The sequence below is a fragment of the Nomascus leucogenys genome, chromosome 1a (genome assembly GCF_006542625.1).
Source record: "Nomascus leucogenys isolate Asia chromosome 1a, Asia_NLE_v1, whole genome shotgun sequence".
Taxonomy (NCBI): Eukaryota; Metazoa; Chordata; class Mammalia; order Primates; family Hylobatidae; genus Nomascus; species Nomascus leucogenys.
Window position 1 is genome coordinate 22483446 of NC_044381.1, and position 16871 is coordinate 22500316.

Consider the following 16871-nt stretch of genomic DNA (forward strand, 5'->3'; position numbering starts at 1 on the left):
ATGGGAGTTCACTCATGATTTGGCTCTCTGTTTGTCTGTGATTGGTGTACAAGAATGCTTGTGATTTTTGTACATTGATTTTGTATCCTGAGACTTTGCTGAAGTTGCCTATCAGCTTAAGGAGATTTTGGGCTGAGACGATGGGGTTTTCTAGATATACAATCATGTCATCTGCAAACAGGGACAATTTGACTTCCTCTTTTCCTAATTGAATACCCTTTATTTCCTTCTCTCCTGCCTGATTGCCCTGGCCAGAACTTCCAGCACTATGTTGAATAGGAGTGGTGAGAGAGGGCATCCCTGTCTTGTGCCAGTTTTCAAAGGGAATGCTTCCAGTTTTTTTCCCATTCAGTATGATATTGGCCGTGGGCTTGTCATAGATAGCTTTTATTATTTTGAGATACGTCCCATTGATACCTAATTTATTGAGAGTTTTTAGCATGAAGGGTTGTTGAGTTTTGTCAAAGGCCTTTTCTGCATCTATTGAGATAAGGAACAACCGGTATCAGCCCCTGCAAAAACATGCCAAATTGTAAAGACCATTGAGGCTGGGAAGAAACTGCATCAACTAACGAGCAAAATAGGCAACTAACATCATAATGACAGGATCAAATTCACACATAACAATATTAACTTTAAATGTAAATGGGCTAAATGCTCCAATTAAAAGACACAGACTGGCAAATTGGATAAGGAGTCAGGACCCATCAGTGTGCTGTATTCAGGAAACCCATCTCACGTGCAGAGACACACATAGACTCAAAATAAAGGGATGGAGGAAGATCTGTCAAGCAAATGGAAAACAAAAAAAGGCAGGGGTTGCAATCCTAGTCTCTGATAAAACAGACTTTAAACCAACAAAGATCAAAAGAGACAAGGCCATTACATAATGGTAAAGGGATCAATTCAACAAGAAGAGCTAACTATCCTAAATATATATGCACTCAACACAGGAGCACCCAGATTCATAAAGCAAGTCCTGAGTGACCTACAAAGGGACTTAAACTCCCACACAAAAATAATGGGAGATTTTAACACCCCACTGTCAACGTTAGACAGATCAACGAGACAGAAAGTTAACAAGGATATCCAGGAATTGAACTCAGCTCTGCACGAAGTGGACCTAATAGACATCTACAGAACTCTCCACCCCAAATCAACAGAATATACATTTTTTTCAGCACCACACCACTCCTATTCCAAAATTGACCACATAGTTGGAGGTAAAGCTCTCCTCAGCAAATGTAAAAGAACAGAAATTATAACAAACTGTCTCTCAGACCACAGTGCAATCAAACTAGAACTCAGGATTAAGAAACTCACTCAAAACAGCTCAACTACATGGAAACTGAACAACCTGCTCCTGAATGACTATTGGGTACATAATGAAATGAAGGCAGAAATAAAGATGTTCTTTGAAACCAACGAGAACAAAGACACAACATACCAGAATCTCTGGGACGCATTCAAAGCAGTGTGTAGAGGGAAATTTATAGCACAAAATGCCCACAAGAGAAAGCCGGAAGGATCCAAAATTGACACCCTAACATCACAATTAAAAGAACTAGAAAAGCAAGAGCAAACACATTCAAAGCTAGCAGAAGGCTAGAAATAACTAAAATCAGAGCAGAACTGAAGGAAATAGAGACAGAAAAAACCCTTCAAAAAATTAATGAATCCAGGAGCTGCTAAACCTTTCATGAGAAATCCAACCCCATGATCCAACCGCCTCCCACCAGGCCCCACCTCCAACAATTCGACATGAGATTTGGTGAGGACACAAATCCAAACCATATCAAAATTCATCAGTGCTTTTCAGATATGTCACTGAGTTTCTCTAGGACCTCCCTGCTAGGACTAAGACCATCTTGATAAATGCAGAGCTTGAACTCAGGGGTTCAAACATAGAATAAACAGACTTCACAAGTCAGGTTTTTCTTAGTCTGTCTGGACTGTTGTAACAAAATACCATAGCGTGGGTGGCTTCTGAATAACGGAAGTTTATTTTTCACGTTTCTGTAAGTTGAGAAGTCCAAGATCAAGGGACTGGCACATTTGGTGTCTAGTGAGAGCCTACTTTCTCGTAGACAGCCATCTTCTCACTGGAACCTCACACGGTAGAAGGGGCCCTCGAAGAATGGCACTGGGTCCTCTTTTGTAAGGTCACTAATCCTATCCACGAGGACTCTGCCTTCATGACCTAATTGCCTCCCAAATGCCCAACTCCAAATACCCTACATTGAGGATTAGGTTTCAGCAGATAAATTTGAGGGGACACAAACATTTAGACTATAGTAAGGCTGGAACTCAGAAAAATGTTTTATGACAAGCAGTGGAATTTTAAGTTCGAGTAACCTCCAGTGCTATTGTTTCTCTAGGTTTCGGTGGACCGGGTCTTAAAGACCCTGAAAGAAAATGCTAATAAAGCCAAAAGCTTACTGCTCACTACCATACCTCAGATAGGGTCCACAGAATGGTCAGAAACCCTCCATAACCTGAAGGTAAGTGTCAGCCAAGTACAATCAGGCATGTCTGTAGACTCTCTGTTGTCTTCTTTTCTTACGTGCATTTCACCTTTGGTCCTCATGTATTTTATGCCAGCCTAGATGTTTTCAACAAGTTTTTGTGACATCTACTACTACCATCCCAACCACTTGTGAAATTGAGTAGTCATATTTTCTGGCTAGTAATGCAAGACCATTGAAAGCTAAGTTTGAAAGAGTTTTATTATCTCATGTACCAAGTTCTTCACATTGTCCTGCTCTGTAGTATCCCTAAGTCTTACTTCAGAAGGTTGATAGTGCTTTCTCTGCATATCACTTACATTGTTGACAAAGCTGTTTAAACTAACTGATAACACAGAGTTGCATGATTTTTCTTTGGGCACTTTGTGACTCCTCTGAACCACATAGGGAAAGACTTGCCTCAAACTGATCAGATATTGCATTCCCCTACTATCCAAAGAGGACCATACCTTGAAGTCTCCTAGAATACACCTGTACTTTTGGGTCTTCTGGTGGTGGTGGAGAGAGGATTTGAAAGATTGATCTAAGCCCTCCCTACCTGAATTACCACCTAGGAGCTCTGTAATGAGAGAGCCACAGTTTTAGTATAATGAGGACGTTGTATGGTGGTAAGTGACTGCCAATCACTGGGCATGGCAGAGCCTTGATTTGTAATGTTTGCTGATTTACGTGGTACAAGTGCTCCAGTACGGCCAGTTTCACACTACTAATGTGAAGCCACTGATGTGTTGAGAAGTGATACACACAGTCAGCTCTTGCAAGCTGGTACGAACAGGATCCAGCACACCACTGTAACTAAGGTGTCTCTCAGCAGTTAGGACTGACAGTCAATAATGTTGGAATTAGTAGTTTATCTTCCCTACTAAGAAACAAATCTATTGGTTTCAACACTGTATACCTAGGAGCTAAATGTTATTTAATGAATAAATGATACTCCTTTCCCCCATGAAGTGTTTTATCATAATAGAGATGCAGGATACCCTTATTAGAATTAAAAGGGAAAAAATACATTTGAGTGCAGTCAAATGGCACAACTGGAGCTTGCATAAAAAAACACACGTTGGTTTGCCAGAAATGTGACTTATACTTGTACTATTATTAGCAAAATGTCATAGAAGTTTGTTTATTTGTTTGTTGGAGACGGAGTCTCATTCTGTCACCCAGGCTGGAGTGTAGTGGCACGATCTCAGCTCACTGCAACCTCTGCCTCCCGGGTTCAAGCGATTCTCCTGCCTCAGCCTCCTGAGTAGCTGGGATTACAGGCGTGCACCACCATGCCCAGCTAATTTTTATATTTTTAGTAGAGACGAGGTTTCATCATATTGGTCAGGCTAGTCTCAAACTCCTGACCTCGTGATCCACCCGCCTCGGCCTCCCAAAGTGCTGGGATTACAGGCGTGAGCCACTGCGCCCAGCCAAGTTTATTTTTTTTAAGTCTCCCAACTAACTCCACTTTGACCATAGTCTTTCAAAAGCTTGAAGTTAATTTCTCAAGTAATACATTTATTGTTTTAGCTTTATTTTTAAGTAAAAATGCTTGAAGAGTAGAAATCAGTGTTCTCCTTTCCTGGAGCTTCTGAAATTGTAAAATTATGTGATTTTATTTGTATGCATTTTTAAAGAGGCTTAGTTTACGTAGCTTTCATCAGATTTTCAAAGGAGGATTTTATATGTATATAAATAAATAAATCTTGGCCTTCATTCTATAGCATTAAGGAACACCATACTAATAATCCCTTTTTCTGGGGTAGTATTTTTAGTCCTCTAAGCACTGAAATGTATATCATTCATTCACTCACTAAGTCATTTCAGAAACACTTAGCACCTACTATATGTCAAGGTCTGGTTTGCAAAGATAAAGAGTTCTGATGATGATCCTATGGTGTTTGGAGATATAGACACATAAAAATTTCAATGATTTCTTACAGTGGGATAAGGATAAGGGATAGAGGTTGCATAAACAATAATCCAGGCTGGGGGCTGTTATGGCAATAAGTGATTATCAGAACAATGCTCTGAGATAAGCCTTATTAACCTCACTTTACAGGAAAGGGAGGTGAGGAACCAAGAGTTTAGAGTACCTAAAGCTCCACATCTGGTTAGTGAACTTGAAAATTATCTGCAGAATTTATCTAAAGTGTATGTTTCCTGCATCCTCACTTTGATCTAGAAAATCAAAATCTGGTTTTTTTAACAAACATCTCAGTAATTACGCCAACATGTGACTATCACTGCCTCCTTTCTTCCTTTCAGAATATGGCCCAGTTTTCTGTTTTATTACCAAGACATTAAAGTAGCATGACTGCCCAGGAGAAAAGAAGACATTCTAATTCCAGTCATTTTGGGAATTCCTGCTTAACTTGAAAAAAATATGGGAAAGACATGCAGCTTTCATGCCCTTGCCTGTCAAAGAGTATGTTGTAAGAAAGACAAGCCATTGTGTGTATTAGAGACTCCTGAATGATTTGGACAACTTCAAAATACAGAAGAAAAGCAAATGACCGGTAAACATATGGGTAAAAATATTACATTTTAAGGGGGAAAAAAAAACCGTTCTCTTCTCCCCCTATTAAATTTGCAACAATAAAGGGTGGAGGGTAATCTCTACTTTCCTATACTGCCAAAGAATGTGAGGAAGAAATGGGACTCTTTGGTTATTTATTGATGCGACTGTAAATTGGTACAGTATTTCTGGAGGGCAATTTGGTAAAATGCATCAAAAGACTTAAAAATATGACGTACTTTGTGCTGGGAACTCTGCATCTGGGAATTTCTCTTTAAAACCATATCAGAGATACGTACAAAGAATTATATATAAAGAAGGGTGTTTAATAATGATAGTTATAATTATAAATAATTAAAACAATCTGAATACCCAGCAATTGGAGGTAAATTATGTCTTAGTTATAATTAGATTGTGAATGAGCCAACTGAAAATCCTTTTTGCATATTTTAATGTCCTAAAAAGACATGATTGCTCTATATATGAAATGAAAAAAGGATATGGTAGCATTTTATAGTACTAGTTTTGCTTTAAAATGCTACGTAAATATACAAAAAAAGTAGAAAGAAATATATATAACCTTGTTATTGTATTTGGGGGAGGGATACTGGGATAATTTTTATTTTCTTTGAATCTTTCTGTGTCTTCACATTTTTCTACAATGAATATAATCATAGTAAAGTTGTAAAGTTGTTGTAAAAATAAAAATGGATTTAGAAAGATCCAGTTCTTTAAAACACTGTTTCTGGTAATGAAGCAGAATTTAAGTTGGTAATATTAAGGTGAATGTCATTTAAGGGAGTTAAATCTTTATTCTGCTAAAGAAGAGGATCATTGATTTCTCTAGAGTCAGAACAGCACTTGGGTTTGCAACAGCTTTCTGAGAAAAGCTAGGTGTTTAATAGTTTAACTGAAAGTTAAACTATTTAAAAGACTAAATGCACATTTTATGGTGTCTGATATTTTAAAAAGTAATGTTTGATTCTCCTTTTTATGAGTTAAATTATTTTATACGAGTTGGTGATTTTTGCTTTTTAATAAAGTGGAAGCTTGCTTTTTTAACTCTTTTTTTAATTGTTAATTGTATAGAAATGCTTTTTGTTGGCCGGGCACGGTGGCTCACCCCTGGCCGAGACGGGCAGATCACAAGGTCAGGAGATCAAGACCATCCTGGCTAATGCGTTGAAACCCAGTCTCTACTAAAAATATAAAAAATTAGCCGGGCGTGGTAGTGGGCACCTGTAGTCCCAGCTACTTGGGAGGCTGAGGCAGGAGAATGGTGTGAACCTGGGAGGCGGAGCTTGCAGTGAGCAGAACTTGCAGTGAGCTGAGCTTGCGCCACTGCACTCCAGCCTGGGCAACAGAGCAAGACTCCGTCTCAAAAAAAAAAAAAGAGAGAGAGAAATGCTTTTTGTTTTCTTCAGTTTTTTATCATGGGGAGATCTTTTTCCTAAGAATTATTTTCTTTTCACTGTAGGCTATTACAGGATACTTTAGGATCAAGATACAGAACCTTTTATTTAAAGAGTTTGTAAAGTCAATGTGTTTGTTTGTGTCTCTGAGATTGACTTCAAGATAATAAGCTGCTAATTGTAAACAAAACAGTTACCCTCCAGTATTAATATGACTCATTAGTGTGAGCCATTTGGGTCAAGTATGATTATGACCCTTGGATTCCCTGATGTAGTATTAAATTTCAACTCTGGTTATCCATTAGCAATCCGTAGAGAACTTAATGAACCTGAACCCAGGCTTCTCTAGCTCTGTAACCTGTGATTGTTTTCACTACAATATGATACATAGATGGTACCTTACTTTTCCTCATTCTTAGTAGGTGTCTAAGAATGTCAGGGCAAAAATATGGGCATTTTTCTTGCTATATTCGGAAAGTACGGTTCTCTCCAACTTGCAGAGGTACTTTTCTTGATTAAATAGCCTTCTCTAGCAACATCGTTTTCAGACTAACCAAATGAATGCAGTATACTCTTTTCTTTGTTCCCAATCATTCACTCCTTATGCAAAGCCAATATAATTTTCCTCATACCTTATGCTTGACGATATTGTTGAAGAGCACTTCCTGGAACACTTCTCACTTGTGATGATGTACTAATTTTTTTTTTTTTTAATTTAAGCTAGTATATTAAGTGAACACCACGGTCAGTTGTGAGCATTTTGGTTTCCCCAAAGGATGGATGATGAGCATCATGGGAAAGCTGTAGTTTAGTGACTTAGCCCTTAGTGATTAATAGATTTACATGTACGTAGAAGTCTTTGTTGGCATTATAATCTGCTGTTGTGTTTGGCATCGATTTTCATGGTTTTGAGAATGACATCCTGGCCCTGTGGTTCCCGAGGGTCATGGTCCTTGTGACCTGGCCCCTGTTCACTGCCCCCTTCGCAAGCACGAGTCGCTGTGCAGGGCTGGAGGTAGCTACCATGGCTTGTTTCAAGGAAGGAATCTCCAGGACAGTGGCACCCTCAGGAACGGAGGACGGTGAACTTCCCTGAAGAGGGAGTGACTAAGGTGACCTCCAACCTGCCCTGAGCCAGCCGCCCTGCAGGTGCCACGTGAGCCTGCTCTGGCATCCACAGGATGCTCCTGGAGCCTCTTCTCTGGCTGCTACCTCAGGGGCATGGTTGTGGCCACACCAACACCTGTTTTCCAAATAATTACTCATTCTTGTGACAGTGGCCTGAACATGTTTTTAATTTTCTCAGCAAGCATTTAGCCAGCACTTACCCTGTGAAACAATTTAATAAGGTTTCAAGGAGTATCTGCTGGTTTAGGAAGTCATGAAATGAGGAGTTCTTGCCACATTTGCAGAGTCCCTCCTTGATATGGTTTGGCAGTGTCCCCACCCAAATCTCATCTTGAATTGTAGTTCCCATAATCCCCACATGTTGTGGGAGGGACCCAGTGGGAGGTAATTGAATCATGGGGGTGGTTACCCCCATGCTGCAGTTCTCATGATAATGAGTTCTCACAAGGCCTGTTGGTTTTATAAGGGGCTTTTCCCCCTTTTGCTCAGCACTTCTTCCTGCCATCATGTGAAGAATGACGTGTTTGTTTCCCCTTCTGCCATGATGGTAAGTTTCCTGAGGCCTTCCCAACTATGTGGAACTGTGAGTTAATTAAACCTCTTTCCTTTATAAGTTACCCAGTCTTGGGCATTCCTTTACAGCAGCATGAGAACGGACTAATACACTCCTCAAATGTTTTGAAGATTGTTGCACCTTGGAACTACCAGTGTGCACAGAATCTGGCTCAATGTATATGTATTGGCCTAGCAAGGCAAAGAACTGAAGTTCCAAGATGGAAGAACCTGTGTTCTCCTCATAATAGTATAGAATAATTCAAGATAGGCAAGAAGGACAGCAGTAAATGAAGACCATGGAAGAAAAGAAGGAATGCCTAAGATCGAGGAAATCTACCAAGACTAGTAGAGTAGTCCAGAGAAAGCCATTTCAGGGCCTGTTGCCAGTATGCCTTTGAGAACCTCGGGATCCTGAAGAATGAGGGGAATTTCTTCAGAAAGACAATCTCAGCATGCATTATTTCTTTGTTTTGGAGATTCACTCATGTTGTTGCATGCATCTGTAGCTTGTGCCCTTTTTATTGCCTAGTAGTATTCTGTCATATGCCTATGTTACAATTTGATTATCTATTCACCTGTTGATGAATGTTTGAATTTTTTGCATTTGAAGAATTTTATGAATAAAGCTGCTATAAGCATGAAATTACAAGTCTTTTTGTGAACATATTTTCACTTTTGCAAATGCCTATACTCCCACCAGTAATTTATAAGAATTCTTGACAAAGCTTGGTATTGTCAGCGTTTTTAATTTTAGGCATTCTATTGGGTATATTTTGATATCTCATTGTGGTTTTGATTTGCATTTTTCTGATTAAAGATGTTGAACTTTTCATGTGCTTATTGGCCATTCACATATTTTGCGAACTATCTGTACAAATATTTTTGTTTATGAAAAAATTGTTTTGTTTTATTATTGAATAGTAAGAATTGTTTATATATTCTGGATACACTCTTTTTCAGATATATGTATTGTGACTATTCTTAGTCTTTAGCTTGCCTTTTCATTTTCTTAATGATATCTTTCGAAGAACAAGTTTTTCATTTTGACGAAGCCTAGTTTATCAATTTTTTTTATGGTTGGTGCTTTTTGTGTGTTCCAAGAAATCTTTGCCTACTCATTGAATTACCTGTTTGCCCTTGTCAAAATCAATTTACCGTTTATCTGTGGATCTGGATGATCTATGTATGTCATTTATCTATGTGTCTCTTCTTATGCCAATACCCTACTGTCTTGATTGTTTTGGCTTTATGGTGTCTTGAAATTAAGTATTATTAAGCTTTGCAGTCTTTTCCAAGATTTGTTTTGGCTATAGGTCCTTTCTTTATAAAGTTTATATTAAGCTTGTCCATTTTTCTTTAAGAAAAAATCTGCTGGAATTGCTATTGGGATTGCACTGAATTTTTAGGTCGATTTGGGAAGAATTGACAATATTGAACCTTTCAATCCATGAACATGGTATGTTTCTGCATTTATTTGGGTCTTTTAAAATTTATCTCAGCAATATTTTGTAGTTTTAATGAGGAAGTCTTGTATATCTTTTGTTAAATGTATTCCTAAATATTTTGTGGAAATGTTACTGTAAATAGTACTTTAATTTCATTTTTAAGTTTATTGCTGGTATACAGAAATATGTTTTATTTTTGTATGTTGACTTTATATTCTGTAATCTTATTAATTTCACTTAGTTCAGTAGTAGTTCTTATTTTTATTTTATTGCAAGTGCCTTAGGGATACCTTGTGTACACAGTCATGTCATATATGAATAACAAGTTTACTTCTTCTTTCCAACCTTTACCTTTTGTTTCTTCTTGCTTTGTTGTATTGGCTAGGACCTTCAACCTAATATTGAATAGAAGTGGTGTGAGTTGTTATTCTTGTCTTATTTTCAACAGCAGAGGATAGCATCTAGTTTTTCACTATTAAAATATGTTAGCTATAGGTTTTTTCCGTTTCATGTTTTTATCAGATTGAAGATCGCTTTTATTCCTATTTTGCCAAGAGTGTCATGAATGCATGTTGAATTTTGCCAAGTACTTTTTCCTGCATCTGTTGAGATAATCTTGATTTTTCTCTTTTATTTTGTTAATGTATATTCTTTAATGTTAAACTGATCTTGCATTCCTGATATAAATGCTACTTAGTCATGATATGTTATCCCCTTTATATAATGCTGGATTCAGTTTGCAGATATTTTGTTTGATTTTTACATCTATGCTCATGAGACAGATCGGTCTGTGATTTTCCTTTCTTGTAAGTCTTGTCAGGTGTCAGGCCTTGGTTAATTTTGACACATTTACAAACATATATTTTTAACATAAAAATAAACTTAAAAAAAAAAAAAAGACTACGACAGCCTGAGTTGTTTATATACAGAACTTCTTAACGAAAAAGATTGAAGAAAGCTGGAACAGCAGGTTACATTTGATACCTAAAAATATTTTGCAGCTCTAAGTGCATCTTGGAATCGTTATAGTCAAAAGCTTGGGAATGGCTAAAATTCTCAGTGTCATAGGATGTTTTAAATAAACTAAGGCACATCAATTCAAATAAGTAATGTGCAGTTGTCAAAAAGAATAGATATCTGTGTATGTACTAGTATGGAAAAATGTTCATGACAAAAGAGGAAATCAAAAATACATAGAGTAAAATAAGTATAAGTTTGTGGTGATGTATAGATAGGATGTTTATACTTTATATTTCCAGAAAGTTTCTGGAAAGAAACTTATTGATAGCTTCTGAGGGATGAATCAAGAGACTTAAACTGTCTACTTCATACCTTTCTATAGTGGTTGAACTTCACCACAGGCAACTGTTCCTTTAATTTATATATTTTAAGGAGTGGATACTAGAGGAGACCTAGCTTCATAGCAGTTTATATAACGAGATAAAATGTATGATTCTTGGCATTAACTTCTGATAGGTTATGCTTGGGGCACTGTATCCAGTTCTGGGCACAGTGCTTTTAGGAGGATGACTATCTAAAAAGCACCAAGAGAAGGGTGAAGGGACTGAAAAAACCGTGCCACATATGTAATACTTAAATGGGTTAAGTATATCTAACTATTTAGGAGAAAGCCTTGAATGAGAACTTTGTTTAGGGGCTGTCATTCTCTTACAGACATGTGCCTCCCTCACTGTTCTGTAAGCTTTTGTAAAGGCAGGAGTTGTTTTTTTAACTCATCAGTTTAGGAGCCTCTTTTCCTTGTTTTTAGCACAAACTCAACAAATATTTGTGTAAATAATAATCTGATTACATTTCTTTCCTACTTAAAACCCTTCATCAGCTCTCCCAAACACCTACCCATGTTCACTTTCAGCAGGTGACTTTAGTTCCCTCTTCACAGACAGAACTGAAGCATCAGCAGAACACTTCCAAGACCCCCCTCTGTTGCTCTCTCCCAAACTGTTTTCCCTCCTGTTACCATCTGTGACAGTGCTTCTCAAACGGGAGCATGCATCATCATCACCTGGAGGGCTTATTAAAACAGGTTGCATGGCACCACCCCAGAGTTTCCGATTCAGGATATCTGGAGCATAGCCTGATAATTTGCATTTCCAACAAGTTCCCAGATGATGCTGGTCCCACTTTGAGAACTACTGTCATAGATGTTTCTCCCTGATCATTCTCTTATGCACCAGACCCCATACCTCTCACCTAGTAAGGACATCAGTCTAGTAACTACCCTTTTCATAATCATTTTTCTTATTACTGAATCACTTTTTCAGCACACAAATATATTTTATTTCTCCCATTAAAATTCTTGACCCCAATTCTATGTGCTGTCTCATTTTTAAGCTTTTCATTGGCATAAAATCCCTTGAACAGTTATTGATTCTTCTGCTTCCAATTCCTCTTCTCCAGTCTTTCCTTAGTCCTCTTCATTTCAGATTTTGCCAGTGCACCATCTTCAGCACCACCAAGATTCTCAGGGTCACCGATTTACTGCATGTCAATTTTCACACTTAACCCTTAGTTTCCTATCAGCCGCATTTGATACACTTGACCACTTCCTCCTCTTTGAGAAGTTTTCTTTACTTGGCTTCCAAGGACACCACACTCTTGATTTTCTTCCTTCATTGAAGGTTGCTGCTTCTTAGTCTCCTTTGCTGATTTCTTGCCTTCTCCCTGATCTTTTAATGTTGCCTGCCCTAGGGCTCAATCCTTGGACTTCTCCATCTTCACTTGTTCCTTGCTGGTCACTCCTCAACTTCCCCTACACCTGCTTTCCCATCCCAGTCTAGCAGTTCCATCCTTCTAGTTCCTCAGACTAAAAACTTGAAGTCCTTGACTCTTCTCTTCAAAACCCACATTAAAACCAGGAAAAATTTATTTACCATCCAAATATGTCAAGATACTGACTATTGCTCACTACAGCTACTGCTTCCAACCTAGTCTGAGCCACTCTCATCTCACCTGGATACTGTAATAACCCCTAACAGGTCCTGTTTCTACTTTTGCTCCCTAGAGCAAGCAACCCAGGAGGCAGAATGATCTGCACAAAATGCTATTTCACTTGTATTAAAATCCCACATCTTTAAGATAGCCTATGAATCCCCATGTGATTTGCACTTGCCCTCCTATCTCTCTCACTTCCTCTCACTACTGTCCTCTTGCTAACTCTGCTCCAGCCCTTTTCCAAGAACACACCAGGCCCCCTCCTGCCTTTAACATTAGAGTATTTGGTTTGTGTTCCTTCTACCTGGAAAACTCTCCCAGCAGATGAACCTGGCCTCACTACAGCAGCTCCTTCAAATCTTTTCTCCAAAATCACCTTAGTGGGTCATCCCCAAACATCGCATTTTAACAGATGATAATGCCCCTCACTTCATGCCCAAAGTACTCCTAAGGACTCTTACAAGCACAACTTTTTTATTTTTCCCATAGCTCTTAACTTCTCCCTACATACTCTAGTATTTGTATATATTTGTTTATTGTTTTGTAACTCTCACACACACACTTCCTCCAAAATGTAGAACCTCTGTGACAGCAGGAAACTTGTCATTTACTGATATCCTAAATGACCAGACTAGTGCTTGGGATTTAGTAGGATTCCAGCCAATACTATCTTGAATGTACAGCTTCTCAATACATATGGCTTGCAAAGCTGTGCATGTTCTGATTTACTCCAGCCTCTTTCTCACCTCCCACACCTCATGGCACTCTAAATCAGCGCTGTCTGATAGAAATATGTGAGCCAATATGTAATTTTAAATTTTCTAGGAGCCACATTTACAAAGTAAAAAACAGTTGAAATTATTTATAATATATTTTAATATATCCAAAATGTTATGGAGATGTAATATTTTAAAAATATGAAATTTTATATTCTTCAAATACTATACCTTTGGAATCAGATATTTTATACTAACAGTACATCTCAATTCAGAGGTAAAAAATTTTTTTTTTTTTGAGATGGAGTCTCTGTCTCCCAGGCTGGAGTGCAGTGGCATGATCTCAGCTCACTACAACCTCCACCTCCCGGGTTCAAGCAATTCTGCCTCAGCCTCCCAAGTAGCTGGGATTACAGGTGCCTGCCACCACACCCAGCTGATTTTTGTATTTTTAGTAGAGACAGGGTTTCACCATGTTGGCCAGGCTGTCTCAAACTCCTAACCTGAAGTGATCCACCAGCCTCGGCCTTACAAAGTGCTAGGATTACAGTCGTCAGCCACCATGCCTGGCTGTGAGGCTAAATTTTTATAAGAAATGTTCTATCTGTGTTTAAATTTTGTAAAATTTACTTTGAAAAAATAGACTGACATACCTAAGTTGTTCCAGTTATATTGAAGCGGCTATCAACTTTTAAATTTAACTTAATTAAAACTAAATAAAATTAATTTCATTTGCACAGTTGCACTAGCTACATTTTAAGTGTTCAACAGCCACACTTGGCTAGTGATGTATTAGCACAACTCTTTGACTCCAGCTCCAAGCAGGCCAGGCTCCTCCTTGTCTCTGGCCTTTTGTAAGTTGTCCCTCCACTTCGAAGAATCTTCTTTGCTCCACCGTCATCTCTTTTTATCTGACTCACTGTCTGAATTAGCCCTTTCTCTGCACTTTGCAAACACCCTCTTCTGTTACATTACTAGTTACACTGTATTATAATTGTCTGATTCATTGTCTGATGGTTCAGGAATTATTTCTACCTTGTTTACTTCTGTGTCCCCAGACTCTTCTGACATTACCTTTCATATAAGAGATACTATGTATGTCTATATATACATTGTGTATTTGTTAAATAAATTTATAAATCTATGAAATTTATGCCTATAGAAGTTTTAGCCATCCTTCTGTTTCCACCTCAAATCGCTTCTTCCCAGGATTCTTGTCAGAGCAGTCCACAGCAAATATTTCCTCTTTTGTACTCCCAAACCACCTGGAGCTCATATTACTCATAGGCCATTTGTAATACATGATTTTACTATGTAAAATTCTACCTCCCCAGATAGTGAAAACTGGAAGAGCAGGAATTCTGGAAAAGAAAATGACTTACATATTAGGTGTTCAATAAAAACATGATGACTTATTAAATATATTGTCTGATTTCAGTCTTATGTCCGGTGATTGCTTTTCCTGAGGTAATTCAGTGGAACCAGGGAAAATTTTTTCTTTTTTTTTTTTGAGACAGAGTCTGGCTCTGTCCCCCAGGCTGGAGTGCAGTGGCACCATCTTGGCTCACTGCAAGCTCCGCCTCCTGGGTTCATGCCATTCTCCTGCCTCAGCCTCCCGAGTAGCTGGGACTACAGGCGCCCGCCACCACGCCCTGCTATTTTTTTTTTTTTTTTTTTTTTGTATTTTTAGTAGAGACAGGGTTTCACTATGTTGGCCAGGATGGTCTCGAACTCCTGACCTCGTGATCCGCCCACCTCGGCCTCCCAAAGTGCTAGGATTACAGGCTTGAGCCACCGTGCCCGGCCTTTTTCTGTGTTTTAACCATTATGCTAAAAGGTATCTGCTGTCTGCCAGGCGTGGTGGCTCACACCTGTAATCCCAGCACTTTGGGAGGCCGAGGCCAGATCACTTGAGGTCAGGAGTTGAACACCAGCCTGGCCAACGTGGCAAAACCTCATCTCTACTAAAAATACAAAAATTAAACAGGCGTGATCGTAGGCATCTGTAATCCCAGCTACTCAGGAGGCTGAGCTCAGCAGGAGAATAGCTTGAATCCAGAAGGCGGGAGGTTGCAGTGAGCCAAGATTGCACCACTGCACTCCAGCCTGGGCAACAGAGAAAAACTCCATCTCAAAACAAACAACCACCAAAAACTTTCTGCTCTCAATCTTTTGATTGAATAATAAAACCAATATTTTTTTTAAAGGAAGGCTACTTCCTGAATGACCTTATCTACCTATGTGTCTGTGTAGTTGGCCATTAATCAAATGTCATTTATATCCCAAACTTCATTTTCATTCATTGTCGATTCAGTTGATACTCATGTCCCTCTGTCTACAGATATACACTGTCACTCATCAGTGTTATATACAAACCTTACTCATTTTATTATCACTAATGGGCTCAATCCTAAATAAGATCAAAGCTTATTTTTCCCTTTTGCATAGTATCTTCCAATAGTCAAGCTAAAGAAGAAAAAAGCAAACTGCATTATGAAAATGCTATCTGCACAACCTGTTCTGTGAGGTGTAGAGCAAGCATTAATGACCCTCTTTTTCTGTGCCAGATTGGAGGAGAAAAGAGAGAAGTAGAAACAATTAACTGTAGACAGATCAGACCTTCTCAACCTTTTTCGTGCTTTATGACTGCAGTCCTAATGATAACCCCAGAAGCAATGTGAGCACTCCCTCGTGAGGGAATGTGAGTCTGGTGTCTGGCCCTCTCTAACAGTTCATGCCTGGTAAGGATCATGGTGTCCTGGCATGACAGACACCAAAAGTCCACATTTTCCAAGGGAATGAATGTTTACAAATACATTGGTTCCTTAATGTTACTAGGGCCCTCTTCCTATTCTCTCCTCTTTTACTAATTCATGCCCCCTTATTACCTTAACAGAGGTGGGAGTTCATCAGGATGTAATAAAGTTGAAAAAGTACCTAGGATGGAAGGGATTTGGAATTCTGAATATTGTGTTTTAAGTTGGAAAAAAAACTACATAAAATGTATTGTATTGTCTTGGCAGTTATTTACTTTGTTTTTTATCTTATAGTTTGTCTTCTTGAGACTGTAGGCTTCTATAAGTTGTGAACTAATTTAGATGCCACCCCTGAGGGCCTGGCACATGATTTGCACTTAATGAACAGCTGCTGTGGTCTGAATTTCTGTGTCCTTCTGTATATTGAAATCTAATCTCCAATGCAATAGTATCAAGAGGTAGAGCCTTTGGGGGTGATTAGGTCATGATAGTGTTTCCTTCATGAATGAGATTAGTTTCTCTATAAATAAGGCCCGAGGGAGCTCTTTTGCCCCTTCTGCCATGTGAGAACATGTCTAGAAGGTGGCATCTATGAAGTAGAGTGGGCCCTCATCAGACACTGAATCTGTTGGTGCCTTGATCTTGGACTTCCACCCCGCAGAACTGTGAGAAACAACTTTCTATTGTTTTTAAGTTACTCAGTCTAAGATACTTTGTTATAGCCACCCAAAAGGACTAAGACAGCAGCCACTAAAATGTGTTCATTTTACCTCAATCAGCAATTTAAAAGGAACAGCTGTAGAAGTTGAACAAGTCATAGTAAATGGATCCTAAGGAAGTTATTTTTAAAAAGTATAAATATCAACATGAAAATGTTTC

General features: G+C 38.6%; 1 protein-coding gene across 2 annotated transcripts in view; it reads left to right on the plus strand.

Moving 5' to 3' along the window:
• MTAP (methylthioadenosine phosphorylase) overlaps nucleotides 1-16871 on the plus strand; it is a 151821-nt gene that overhangs the window by 57850 nt on the left and 77100 nt on the right. Inside the window, exons 7-8 of one of the 2 annotated variants that reach the window (XM_003260362.3) lie at nucleotides 2379-2501; nucleotides 4779-8766. The exons of the other annotated variant lie outside the window; for it this stretch is intronic. Of the exons in view, the coding sequence (XP_003260410.1) occupies nucleotides 2379-2501; nucleotides 4779-4817 (162 nt within the window). The 3' untranslated portion in view covers nucleotides 4818-8766. Of the gene's footprint in view, nucleotides 1-2378; nucleotides 2502-4778; nucleotides 8767-16871 lie in introns of those variants that run through there. 2 annotated transcript variants of the gene reach the window in all.